At 43.4% G+C, this 15000-nt stretch overlaps 1 protein-coding gene across 1 annotated transcript in view; it reads right to left on the bottom strand.

Annotated features, from left to right (window-relative positions):
• Positions 1–6402, bottom strand: part of LOC133126831 (receptor-interacting serine/threonine-protein kinase 2-like) — an 18334-nt gene extending 11932 nt beyond the window's left edge. The window contains 2 exon segments of the mRNA XM_061239244.1: positions 410–563; positions 5588–6402. Coding sequence (XP_061095228.1) covers positions 410–563; positions 5588–5778 — 345 coding nt within the window. The 5' untranslated portion in view covers positions 5779–6402.
• Positions 6403–15000: the final 8598 nt, after the last annotated feature.

Here is a 15000-nt window from a genome sequence, read left to right as displayed (position 1 = left end):
AGGCATGCAGTCACGCACATACACAGGCACACACAGACACACACACACGCACAGAGACACACACACACACACACACACACACAGACACAGACACAAACACACAAAACATGCACACAGAGACACACACACACACACACACACACACAAACAAACACAAACACACCAAACATGCACACAGAGAGACACACACACACACACACACACACACACAGGCATGCAGTCACGCACATGCACAGGCACACACAGACACACACACACGCACAGAGACACACACACACACACACAGACACAGACACACAAAACATGCACACAGAGACACACACACCCACACACACACACACACACACACACACACACACACACACACACATGCAGTCACGCACACACACACACAGACACACTGACTCACCTCGTGGAGGAACTGGTCTAGAGACCCGTTGCTCATGAACTCTGTGACGATGCAGAAGAACTCTGGCTCGTTGCAGACACCGAAGATCTGGATGATGTAGTTGAACCGGGCTTTATGGAGAACCTCCGCCTCTCGCAGCAAACAGTTCCTCTCCCTGAGAGACAGTTTCACGTTACGTCACAGTCGTTCAGCAGAAGCTCTTATCCAGAGCGACCGTACAATGAAGTGTGCATCACCACCAGGGACAGGTGCGCTGAAAACCCAAGAGGGAAGTACAGTCGTACAGTTCTAGTGCTCCAGTGATCTCACAGATAACACTTGAACCCTTGAAGAATAATCAGATAAACTGTCCGTGTAGATACATAGATGTCGTGTAGATACAGGTTGGCAGCTAGAACACCCCCGAAAAGTAAAATTAATTAATGAACATTTCCAACGCATGCGCATTTACATGACTTGGCTACAGCCACTTGCATTCTCGCATTCTCTGTAGTCCACTTCCAATGAAACCCCATCCATTTTACAGCTGAATCCATGACCAGTATCGCTCTGGATAAGAGCGTCTGCCAAATGCCATTAATGTAATGTAATGTAATGTAATGTAATGACCTTGTGTTCTCGCCATTTGTTACATTCATCGTGTCTACACAGATTATATTTGTTTCACCGAGCCAGCTGGTCTCGGTCCCTGAAAGGAGCTGAATTTCTGATGTGGGTCCCGATATTAGAAAAACGGCGCTTTAGAGAATAAAAAAAGGGTAAAATGTGTGCGTGGTGTTTGGGTTCATGGCTGAGCTCAGGTAGCTGGCTTCACTCACAGGCCAGTAACAGGAAAGAGGCATTTCACTTCTCCTGTCAAAATGTCACCGCGCAACCACAAGACTGCGTTCTCCGTCTCCGGAATAATACGGGGCTTTCATCGCAGGTGTGAACCGTCCCGGTGCTCAGCCCCTCCCCTTCAGCCTGTCCAGAGCAGGGCCACTGAGTGTCCTTGCCTACCCACAATGCCTCTGTTTTTAAAGGTACAATAGATTTTTTTTTACAACAAGATTTTTGTGTTCAAACATTTTAACAAGACCACTGTAAGACCATCCTTTCCTATCATTGCAAAAAGGCTCACTGACATTGACTCACCCTCTGCCTGTGTTTATAGTCCTTAAATTCGGGTTTCAAAATACGCAGTTGACGGCCTGTCAACTCTGTACCATAACATTGTAGGCTACATTAATTCAAACTCATTGGTTGAAAATTGGTTCCAATTGCCAAAGCCAATGGTGTTTCAATTTCAGCGTGTTCACAGACAAGGGGGAGGGATAAACAGTGTTGTGGTTTGAGCGTGTTTGTTGCTGCAATTCCGACCGTCAGAAGTCTGAAATTACCTATTGTACCTTTAAGCTATTATTTTGGGGATTGGTCACAACCTTAGTCACCGGGGAGGTTGGTGTGACACTGGCCACGGTTGGCAGGACAGGCTACTGGCTCTGTGCATGACAAATCTCCCGCAAACCAGCAGTCTGCAACACACGGAAATCCCCCTTTCGGGCTCTGCCTCTCCCCTCCCTACCTCCCTGTCCTATCTAATTAGCCATGCATGCTCTATTTGTGCTCTACGCATGCTCTATGCATGCTATATGAATGATCTATGTATGCTATATGAATGCTCTATGTATGCTATATGAATGCTCTATGTATGCTCTATGAATGTTCTATGAATGTTCTATGCATGCTATATGAATGCCATATGAATGCTCTATGTATGCTCTATGAATGTTCTATGCATGCTATATGGATGCTATATGAATGCTATATGAATGCTCTATGTATGCTCTATGAATGCTCTATGTATGTTCTATGAATGCCATATGTATGCTCTATGTATGCTCTATGCTGTAATGATCACACTCGCCAAATAATTATTTCACTATTCTTAGTGTTCTAGTTGCCTAAACTGTGGTGTTGCTACTTGGGTCAGTTTATCTGATTATTCGACAAGGGTTCATGTTTTGCATCTATGTGATTACCCTGGCCCTGGAACTGTACTTTCCCTCAATGGTGATTTCCACTTTATTATATGTCACTCTGGATAAAAGGGTCTGCAAAATGACTCTGACACACACGACACGACACGACACGACGTAATGTAATGTAATGAACTGCAGATCAGAAAGTGGTAATATCCATTCCCAAACTGGTGAACTGTAGCGAATTGCGGACCGAAAATTGCGTGGGGGAAAAACCCCCAGGTCACGTAATTTTAAGACGGAATGAAAGATGAAAGAGCAAACCATTTTAAAAGTGAGTTGACTTTGTAGTCTCGCCGATGTGACCCAGTCTGAAATACGTTACCGTCCTCACTTTGGACACTCCTGGTCGCACTGCCCAAAAAACTGAATGACATTTACATTCATAGTTCTGATGTTAGTAATGGTTGTCATTTAAGTTGTAGAACAAAATACCTGTCAATTTCAAAGCTGTTATATATAATGCCTTGATAAAGCATATTGATAACAAGTTGCCGTATTGAAACTATGACAGACGGTGTCTGCATGAGACTTTTGTTCAGACATACACACTTGTATCCAAAGAGGTCCATTGTATTAGGTGAACTGCATCTACAAAACAGAAAATTGACAGGAATCTGCTCTACATACACGCCAGCTGGTACAGGATGACAACAAAGCATTTCAAATATATTTTTCCAGGAAGTGGAGGGGGGAAAAAAAAAAAACTGTCAAAAGTGTCAATACCAAGCAGCCAAACCGGGCTAATTTCCTGGTCGTGCGGAGCGCCACTGCGGTTGGCTCCAGTGTTGGTCATTCAGACCCGTTTTCAATGTAAAGTCGATGCTAAAATCGCTGTCACAATACAAAGTCAAACAAATGTAGTCACAATCTGTGTTTTTTCTTCATCCATTTTCCAATTTTGTTTGTTTAAGTTATTATGTTATTGGGACAATACAGCAATAGGCGGTGCAGTGGAGGGATAGTGCAGTGGAGGAATCGGAGACAGGTTCTCTCTCTCTCTCTCTCTCTCTCTCTCTCTCTCTCTCTCTCTCTCTCTCTCTCTCTCTCTCTCTCTCTCTCTCTCTCTCTCTCTCTCTCTCTCTCTCTCTCTCTCTCTCTCTCTCTCTCTCTCTCTCTCTCTCTCTCTCTCTCTCTCTCTCTCTCTCTCTCCTCTCTCTCTCTCTCTCTCTCTGTGGAGGAGCTACATCAGCTTCCCTGCTGCACAGTCTCTGGCTCCACACTGTACAACATGGCAGCGCCAGGAAACTTGACTTCTGGACTCTTCTAAACCGCGTTCAAAACCCATGGATAGTCAGCGGGTGACGTAACAGGCACTTGGTCCATATTTACAGCCTATGGAAACTATTTTACACATATATATATATATATATATATATATATTTTTTTTTTTTTTTTTTTTTAATGTATACTTTAAGATGTGTTCTTATGGTTGTAAGGAATTGACTTGAAAGACCCAGAAAGGTCCCTGAAAGACCCACCACTGCCCTAATGTTGAGTGGGGCAGGTGACCTGTAGCGTAGTGGCTAAGGTACATGACTGGACAAGCAAGGTCGGTGGTTCGATCCCCGGTGTGGCCACAATAAGATCAGCACAGCCGTTGGGCCCTTGAGCGGGGCCCTTAACCCTTCTTTGCCCTCTGCCAAATGCCATTAATGTAATGTAATGTGATGTAATGAAAGCCTACACTGGCCTGATGTTGAGCGGGGCTGGTAGCCAGGTAGTGTAAGTCTAAGGCCATGCAGTGTGAAGGAGGTGTCAGCTGAAACCCTGCTGAAAAAAACAGCTCAAGCTAGGTTTTGAAACAGCGGGTAGCTGGTTGACCAGTTCAGAACAGCTCCCCGCTCAACATAGTTCGACCAGCTCAAGCTATGTTTTGAAAGAGCTGATAGTTTCAAGCTAGGCATAGCTGGATTTCACAGGAAGCATCAGGGGTTTTCTGTAGGTAGGCTAATCCATGTACAGGCTAAGTCTGGGTGAACGCAACACACTTTGGGCCACAGCATCGAGTTTTGGCATGCTTATTTGTCCTTACACTCTCAGAGATAAAGGTGCCTTAAAAAAAGTACAAATTCTTGTCGCTGGCAAGATAACCTAAGGATATATAATTTGTACCCCTAGTCATCAATATAAAAATAATTTGTACCTTTTTGCTCGGAAAACCATTTGCACCCAAATGTAATATCACTGAACTTTCAGTGCACATTTGGGAAATTTGATCCTTGAAGAACAAAAAATGTCACTTTGTCTCAGAGAGTGTGAAAGAAACACCTGGAACAGAGATTAGACTTGTGTCTTTTGACAAAGTTTTGGCAATTCAGGAGGACTCCAAGGCTTTGACTCGCTATATCTACATTAGGTGATAATAAAAACTATCTTCTTATCACTTCTTATCTCTATCGTTTACATATGTTCTAAAGGGAACAGAATTATGACATTATTAGGGTTACCCTAGATTTCATGAACACCAGAAATTATGTTCCTGGTTGTTGTCAAGACTTACCTTTCATGACGAATAGCTAAAATAATTACTTCCAGATTCGCTTAGGTTTTTTTTTTTGTGTGTGTAAAGTATAATTCATTCCGTTTTCATAAAACTTGGTACGAGTCACATACGATCTATTTCAGAATCCAGTGACATGGTAATATATCTCTACTGTGACATTGTGTTGGAGAAGCTGTTGCTAACGAGAGACTGACTACTAACCGGGCAGTGTCATACGGCGGACCATCGTGAGCTAACACGGTCTTCCGAACATAGGGACGTTGTGCAGTTATTTGTCGTTTTCTCTATAGTTACCGGTCCGATTCACATCAATCAAAGTGTTTTAGTGTCTGAGGCAGTCAATAAGCAACCACAATCAGAAACCACATTCCTCAGGAGAAAAACTACCATTGAACGGACGTTAACTTCTGGTGGAAGCGGCCGCTCCCCCGTGTTCTGGTTTACGTTACACGTCGTTGTAACGATGTTGTTGATAAGAACATGATCAGTGCTAGCAGACAGGGTTAAGCACATAAGCACATAGCATTTCAAGTGTTGGCGTGCCTCTTGATACTGTGGTCATCTGCTGCAACTCAAACGTGTTCTTCAATTAAAAGCTATTATGATCCCTAGATGCACTGCTAGCAATGTTTCGTCGTTTTGAGAGCCTACCTTTCTCCAACGGGGGAGTCCAATTTTAAACACTTGATGGCAACGGTTGTCCGCCAGTCTGAATGCAGCGCCCTAAAAACTGTCCCAAATCCACCTCGGCTCAGGTAATGTAAATCCGTCAGTTTCCGATAAGGGATCACCGGCAAAGTGCTGGTGAGATTACACATATTAACACAACCCGAGTGCTCCATAATTGTGTGAATTCATACAAAGGCCTCCGAAAGCGTAGGGTCACCCGAGAAAAAAAAAGGAAATGAATTATGTGACTGTCGTAAAAAGAGAATTCAACGTTTGACTACTGACACAAGTTGCAGGACTGATTCACATTTCCATGTGAAGACGTCGGTGGACAACGACCGTAGGCAAAGCGGAGGAAAAACTCGCTTGATCTAGTTTAGTCCAATTGGGCTCCAGTCGCCGGAGATGAAAAATGTAAAAGAAAAAAAATATGGATTTATTTTACTTGAGAGTAAATCCAGCCCATTACAACCAAAGAAGCATAACCGTCCCTGTTTGCGTATCACCTGTCCATATGAGATCAGAGACCACATAAACCAATCAAAGCTTTGTTGTGATTCAGCTGTTAGCTAGAGCGCTACGTCGCACCGGAATGCACGGGCGCACCGCTGATCCTGATTGGCTCAATGTCGCGTAAACTCCCGCATGCATATTTCCATAAATTGAAGAGCGTCGTTCAGATAAAGATTTGCCAAATACTCTGCGTTAGAATGAAAGTTGTAAATATATCGTCATTCCTATTTTAAGACTACGTTCTGTTCAAAACCATGCATCTTCCGGGTTTGTCAAATAACCTATGATCAGTATAACTATGGGCTACGAGTGCGGTACCGTAAAACTAGACGCAATTCCGCAATAGTTTTGTGTGCGCTAACGACTCCAAGGCATTGTGAAAAAAAAAAAAAATTAGTAGATACTTAAATTCTGCCAGGCGTTTTATTGATTTGATGCGGATGGTACGTGCGTTCCGCTACTGTGAATAATTGAACAGGATCGTATTGTATAAAACAAACGCACACATTCTGTAAATGATACGGTAGGCTGATGCAGAATCCCAGACGAAACATTTCTGGGAAACGACTGAAGTGCAGACGTGCCACCTGTCCAGTTGGATCATTTAAGAGAACACGCAATAACTAACATAGCTCTGCCTGAATATAACAAAGACCGATAATATCAAGGAGGATTTCAATTTTCAATTTAGTGCCAAACGAATCCATTTTGGCGAGGCGCGGGTCAGACGACAATCCAGCAGTCGGATATTGCCATGCCACGCTAACTGAGTGGTTTCCCATTGCGCCAATACAATCACAACATTGATCGTAGGCACTTTTACAAAATATAAGTCAACCATACAAAATAATCATTTTTTTTTTAAAAATAATAATACGTCCACCGTGCAGTTGGCCATTATACATGATTGTCACAAGACATGAAGGTTCCCTTCCAGACGCTAAAGAAAGAGATCGTATCTAAGTGTCACCATAACCGCTGATTTCCCCACCATATGACAGAATGACGAAAACATGTGTTCTTGTTTCAAGGGATTTTCCAAATGAGAGAAAGGGAGAGAGACACAAAACTGGCTGGTTTTCATAGAGAAACGTCATCGTTGACAAGCCATCTGCAGCTGCCGAGTGTTTTGATGGTAGCAGGGCTTACGATAATGCGAGGACGAGAGGAATTACAGGAGCCATTTCAGAGTGGTTTCGGAATTCGGGACAGAACGCACAAAGAGTAAGTAGGAGGGCCCTTATCTGAGCAGGGTATTGTGGGAAGTGGAGTCCGAAAAAGGCCTGTGCTGTGACCGCTGCTCTTCCTCATTAACATAAATGCCGTGGACATTGCAATAGATTAGTTCCACTTGCAGATTATACAAAATTTGTAGATTTAGCGACCAGTTTGGGATCTACTACAGTAATCCAATAATCTTTCAACAGAATCCAGAAATGGGTGGAAAACATGGCTAATTGAATTCAGTGTACTAAAACATCCATCTTTCCATCCATCCATCCATTCATTATCTTAACCCACTTATCCTGATCAGGGTCACAGGGGGGCTAGAGCCTATCCCAGCATACATTGGGCGAAAGGCAGGAATACACCCTGGACAGGTCGCCAGTCCATTGCAGGGCACGCACACCATTCACTCACACATTCATACCTACGGGCAATTTAGACTCTCCAATCAGCCTAACCTGCATGTCTTTGGACTGTGGGAGGAAACCGGAGTACCCGGAGGAAACCCACGCAGACACGGGGAGAACATGCAAACTCCGCACAGAGAGGCCCCGGCCGACGGGGATTCAAACCCAGGACCTCCTTGCTGTGAGGCGGCAGTGCTACCCACTGCACCATCCGTGCCACCTGTGCTAAAATATGAGAAATGAAAACATTACTGTGCTTTAGCAGTAAGAAAGGCCAACAGGATGCTGGGATATACATTCACCGAGTGCTTTATTAGGAACATTTTTGGGATTTTCACGCACAACAGTCTCTAGAATTTACTCAGAATGGTGCGAAAAACCAAAAACATCCGGTGAGCAGAAATGCCTTGTTAATGAGAGACATCAGAGGAGAATGGCCAGACTGGTCAAAGCTGACAGGAACGTGACAGTAACGCAAATAACCACACATTACAACAGTGGTATGCAGAGGAGCATCTCTGAACGCACAACGCATCATAACTCTAAGTGGATAGGCTACAGCAGTAGAAGTCTAGACAATAAGTCTAATAAATACCTAATAAAGTGCTCACTGAGTGTATACTGTATATCACCACACGTATTGAGAATCTAGACGTCTAGAAGAGGGAGAGGGAGAGAGAGGGGGGAGAGAGAGAGAGAGGGGGAGGCAGAGAGAGAGAGGGGGAGAGAGAGAGAGAGAGTGAGGGACAGGGAGGGAGACAGAGAGGGAGAGAGGGAGAGAGAGAGGGGGGAGTGAGAGAGAGGGGCAGGCAGAGAGAGAGGAAGAGAGAGGGGGAGTGAGAGAGAGAGTGAGAGTGAGGGACAGAGAGGGAGACAGAGAGAGGGAGGGTGAAAGAGAGAGAGAGAGGGGGAGTGGGAGTGAGAGAGAGAGGGGGGAGAGAGAGAAGGAGAGAGAGATAGAGAGAAATTTTACCTCAAGGCAAGCAAAAAAAAAACCCCAAAAAAACTAAAATAATCACCTGTGGTTTGCTTTGTTAATCTCTTTTATGGATTTAAAAGCCTCAATGATGTGTCAAGTGATGGGTCAATAGCTTTGTATCTGCAATATCTGCACAGGGAAGTTAAAATAAATAAGTATACCAGTGTAGAGACACAAGGGTTAGGATGCTGTAAACTGACTTTATTAGTGTTGGGACAGAGTTATGACAGCAAGGTTTGACAGCAAATACAAACTTGCAGTGTCTGTGACTGTGACTCTTTGCTTGAACAGGGTCCTCAACCCAGACGAAGGAACCGTTTAATCAGTGCTGCCCACCTTTTGGGTCTGTTTCCTGTGGGTTTAGGCTTTAAACAGGGAATTAATGCAAATGCTGTATTAACCTGCAGGTGGGAAGAGATTGCAAAAAAATTATTAGGTCGACCAGGTGTGGGTATTTAAAATAAAACATCTCTTTTAATTGTAATTGGCAGAATTGGGAAATGACCATTTCATTACATTACATTACATTTTATTTAAGGGACGCTTTTATCGGAAGCAACGTACAAAAAAGTGTCCCGGTCATTAGAACAAGCCACAGAACAGGATGGATATGATACAAACCGTGCAGAATTAGTTGTACAGCCATGGACATGAAGTGGCAAATAGGCCGTGCCTAACTACAATGCCAATAAATACAAATGAGAACACAGCACAATACAATACAATATAAGTACACCCTCAAAAGTCCAGGGTTAAGCGACAAGTTACTACAAGGGACTGAAACAGGACAGGTGAATCAACAAAGTTTCAAAAGTTTCACAAACCTGCTCTGACTCATCTTTACCATATCGGATGTATGTGGCCACATGCTCACAGTTATTGGACTTCAGTTTGTATGTTCCACACCCCTCCTTTACCATAAAATTTATTATTTCTTTAATGCAGGCATCTCCTTGTTTAGTGTAACCATCTTTTTGAAGGTTGCTCTTTGTAAAGTCATCTCCTTCAGCTGTATCCAGTACTGTACCGAACTGACATCTCATTCCATTTTCATCTCCGTTTTCTTGGTCCTCTTGAAAAAAAAAAAATGAAAAAAGGACGTGTTCTTTACAACATCCAAGTGTCAATTCTTAAACTGTGTCCTCAAATTAAAGCTGACATTCTGAACTTAGATGTGTGCACATTTACATCCACATGGAGTGAATCATGTAGGAATTACAGTCCTTTAAAATTGTGCCTCTGTCCCAATGCTCACTATACCTCATTATAAAAATGTAATCTAAGATCCTGGATAAGATTTGTGATCGAGGAATTAATTTGTGTTCATTGTATATGTATGTATGTATAAAGTGTATATTATCATGTTTGGTTACTGTTTTATTAACAATAAGGCTATAATAAGGCTGTAGTACATTGTAATATTTTACTTTGTGATGAGTTATTTAGTGAAATACGTCATGAGTTATTGCTTAAATATTGTATGAACTCCATTTAATGGCAGACTCAATGTTAGTCTCATCTGAAGTAATACCTGGTCCCAATATGCTTTCCAATAAAGACTAACATTTTTTGGTTGATTGCCCTCAATGAAACCTTCTTTTCTGACAACTTATACACTTAGTTTTTGCATTTCACTTTGATGTACTCACTCAAGCATCCAAAAGTCAAACACAAGGCATTGATTGACAGGTTTGGTCACTCGTCAGCTAAAGAAACATTGAGAACAAAACATAGACAAACAAAGAAAACCAAAATACCGGAGAAATGGAAAAGAGTGTCGTGGGGTCCTTTTGTTTCAAATTCCGTAGCTCCCACAAATATACCATAGTGCTTGAATGGAAGTACACCTTTGTGTTTATAAGGAAATTCAATGATGTCTCCAAATTGAAACTATAAATAAGAGTGAGATGGAAATTATTACTTATGTACACTGCCAAAAGTCATTCAATAATAATAATAATCCAGCAAATGTACGGTTTCATTTTTTCCACCATAATCGGAAGCAGACTGTGGCATTGCCTGGACTTACATCTTTGGTCGCATCGGCTTCTGACTGTGAAATACAGAAAAGAAAGAAGGCGCTTTTAAAGTGTTAAAAGAACTGCAGTCCTAGCCTTTTATGTACTCCAAATTATCAGCAACTTTTGACACAGTTTACCACCAGCTGTCCTCCCTGACTACTTTGGGCATTTGTGTCTCAGCTCTTGGCTGCTGTGCATCCTGCCTCTGCTTCTTCAATCCTTCCATTCAGGTTATAGGGGTGAAAATCTCAACAGGTGTCCCCCTGGGATCAGTCCTTGGTCCTCTCCTGTTTTCTTTTTATACATAAATCTCTTTGTTCTGACATCTCCTCCCATAGCCTGTCTTGTATTGCTATACTGATGACACATAACCTTTTTTCTCTCCCCAGAAAACATCTGTATTTAAATAGATATACAGTACAAAACATCTTTATAGTCAACATTTACCTCATATTTTGATGTACCGCCCTACAGACAAAAAATAAACACAACATACATTAACCACATTAAAAATGCAACCAATAAATAATTAAACAATTATTTTGTGTCCACTGGCTCATAGGTTTCAGTGTAGGAGTAACATTTGGGGTAAATCATTTGGGGTAAATCTCTCGGTTAGAGGTAGAGCATTTCATAAAGGTATTCTCTTTCTGAGAGGAGATGGACTATATAAACAGATAAATAGACATGGCACCGGTTTTGAAGGTTTACTTCCTCCTTGGGCAGTCAGTGCCAGGGAGAGAAGCAGGAGTGCTACAGTCAGCAGGCTCTTCATCCTGTTCTTTGTGTAAAAAATAAAAGAAAGCGTGTGGATATTTTTATTCATGTTTGTCGTGATAAACAATACTGATATTGTATCAAGTATCAAGATTAAATTTGCACTAAACTAGAGACTTATGTGTGTGAAAATCCCAAAGATCAGCTGTTTCTGTTTACTCAAGGCACCCTGTCATTCCATGATCAAATTTTTTTCCCCATGCTGATGGTTGATGTGAACATTAACTGAAGCTCCTGACCCATATCTACACATCAGCATGCATTGAAATGCTAAAGTGTCGACATGTCTTTGTTTGTTCAATTACAAAATATTCATTACAATAACCTTTTTGTTGAAAATATACACCCATGTCTTTCCTCAAAAAGTAAAAGAAAGAGGAAGCCATCATAGTCATAATTCTGCAAAACAAATGCATGTAGTAATCACGTTTAAATAAATGATTCTGATTGCTCACATAACTGTAGAATTAAAATGAGAGACAGAGAGAGAGAGAAGGTAGCACCGTTGATTGCAATGTCTTACCTGAGGTTGAGAAGACAGGTGGACACAGACCCAAATGGATGAGGTGCTTTTAAAGTCTTTTCTTATCAGACTCCAGTCAAAGCCCCCCCCCCCACTACTACCCCCCCCCCCCCCCCCATCATCAGCTCTACAAACAGAACACATAAATTATTTATTTTTTAGAGATATTGGATGAGCAAATTTAAACAGTAACCCTCCCTCTGTGCTATCTGTTGTTTTACATATTGTGAGGGAGTGCAACAGCAGGGAGACTGTGTGTAGCGCACAGCCCACTTCAGTGTGAAAAGCCAAATGAAGGCAAAGTGACTGGTGAAAGGTGACTGGTCAGTGAGGTCAGGGATCTGCAGATCTGTGTTACAGTGGCTCTGATGGGGGGCGGGGGTTGACGGTGGGGGGGTTGTGAGTGTTGATGGGGGGTTGTGAGTGTAGATGGGGGGTTGTGAGTGTTGATGGGGGGTTGTGAGTGTAGATGGGGGGGGTTGTGAGTGTTGATGGGGGGTTGTGAGTGTAGATGGGGGGTTGTGAGTGTTGATGGGGGGTTGTGAGTGTAGATGGGGGGTTGTGAGTGTAGATGGTGGGGGGTTGTGAGTGTTCATGGCTCTGTGGTGGGCTGGGAGCCTCCACTCCAAAGCGGCTGCTGTCCTGGCACCTCCTGACGGGCCAGCGTTCGACTGGCTTCCTGGAGGATCTTGGGGAGTGTTGATTCCCCCCCTCAATCAACACTCACAACCCCCCCATCAACACTCACAACCCCCCATCAACACTCACAACCCCCCCATCCACACTCACAACCCCCCATCAACTCTCTCAACCCCTCCATCAACACTCACAACCCCCCATCAACATTCACAACCACCCCCGTCAACACTCACAACCCCTCTATCAACACTCACAACCCCCCGTCAACACTCACAACCCCTCCATCAACACTCACAACCCCCCATCCACACTCACAACCCCCCTGTCAACACTCACAACCCCACCATCAACACTCACAACCCATCCATCAACACTCACAACCCCCCATCAACACTCACAACCCCCCTATCAACACTCACAACCCCACCATCAACACTCACAACCCATCCATCAACACTCACAACCCCCCATCAACACTCACAACCCCCCATCAACACTCATTGCCTCCCCACTCCCCATCAACACTCACAACCCCCCATCAACACTCACAACCCCACCATCAACACACACAACCCCCCTGTCAACACTCACAACCCATCCATCAACACTCACAACCCCCAATCAACACTCACAACCCCCACATCAACACTCATTGCCCCCCCACTCCCCATCAACACTCACAACTGACCCCATCAACAATCACAGCCCCCATCAACACTCACAGCCCCCCATCAAATCTCTCAACCCCCCCATCAACACTCACAACCCCTCCCCCCCCCATCAACAGAGCCACAGTAACACAGATCTGCTGATCCATGACCTCACTGTTCAGTCACCTTTCACCAGTCACTTTGCATTCATTTGGCTTTTCACACTGAAGTGGGCTGTGCGCTACACTTTTGGTCTCTCTGCTGTTGCGCTCCCCCGTAATATGTAAAGCGTCAGATAGCACAGATGGAGGGTAACTGTTTAAATTTGCTCTTACTCCAACTGCAGCTGGGACTATCTTAACCCCAGCAGTGCGGCACGGACACGGCCGTTATCTGAAGTGTGGTCACCTTCACCCATCCTGCTCTCTTTGTCTTGTTAACCCTCCTGTTATGTTTAACTTTAGAGGACAATGTTCCTGGGTCAAATTGACCCGGTGCTTGTTTCACTATCTGAAAGTAGTTTAAAAATATGTTTTTCTTCATAAACGTTATCTTTAGCTCAATTAATATCAATTTAATGAATAATGAGTGTAATCCAGTTTTTCACCTCTTACAGATCATGGTTTACTGCTGAGAATTCATTCATTTTCCAATAAAAAAGAAATTTCAAACTTTTTTTTTCTATACACCGGCAAAAATATGATATTCACCACATCTGTTTCAACACATTCTTATTTTATTTTATTTTTTTTCAACATTTTTGAAATAGTTTCTGTTATGGGGGCATGTTGATTAATTCAAACAACAGATCTTTTCTGTTAGGTGTTAGGTGTCTTTAAATTCAAATATACTTGTTGAAACTACATTTAATTTTTCACAATGTTTACAATGTTTACAACTGGAAACCTGAACAAGAAGGAGAGAACATTCTGTTTGTGTATGGGTGTGTGTGTGTGTGTGTGTGTCTCTGAAGCACATGAGTGGCAGTGTGTCACCACATGTTTTGTGCAAATTAATGTTTTGCACTTGAAGCATGGTGCTCCTCCAATAGGCTTACCAGTGCACACCTGCATGTTCAATGCATAGCTTGAACAAGCTGCCCAGATCTTTATGCCATATTTTACTGGCTTTCAAGGCATGTATTGCCTAAAGGGGCAGCGACCTCTGAATGCCACCAGGCTTTCATCCACGGTAACATTAGGACCTGGGTTGTAGAGTACTTGTCTCACACTTGACCCACACTGTCCTGATAGCTGCCAGCTTATCTCGCTCCTGTCAAGACATGGCGACGTGGCTCAGGCAGTAAGAGCAGTCGTCTGGCAGTCGGAGGGTTGCCGGTTCGATCCCCTGCCTGGGCTGTGTTGGTGGTGTCTCTGAGCAAGGCACCCAACCCCCAAATGCTCCTGACGAGCTGGTCGGCACCTTGCATGGCAGCCAATCGCCTTCGGTGTGTGAGTGTATGTATGAATGGGAGAATGAGAAGCATCAATTGTACAGCGCTTTGGATAAAGGCGCTATATAAATGCCAACCATTTACCATTTACATGGTGGCTCGGAATATGGCCCTGCCTGTCTCTGCATCCCACAGGCTGGCTGTCGATTCACCTTTGGACTTGCAAACCCCAGCCAGGATGGGAAGCCCCAAATAAGCATGTAAGT

This window comes from Conger conger, chromosome 4, assembly GCF_963514075.1.
Source record: "Conger conger chromosome 4, fConCon1.1, whole genome shotgun sequence".
NCBI lineage: Eukaryota > Metazoa > Chordata > Actinopteri > Anguilliformes > Congridae > Conger > Conger conger.
Note: the sequence above shows the minus strand (reverse complement) of the source record. Positions and strands in the feature narration are given on the sequence as shown.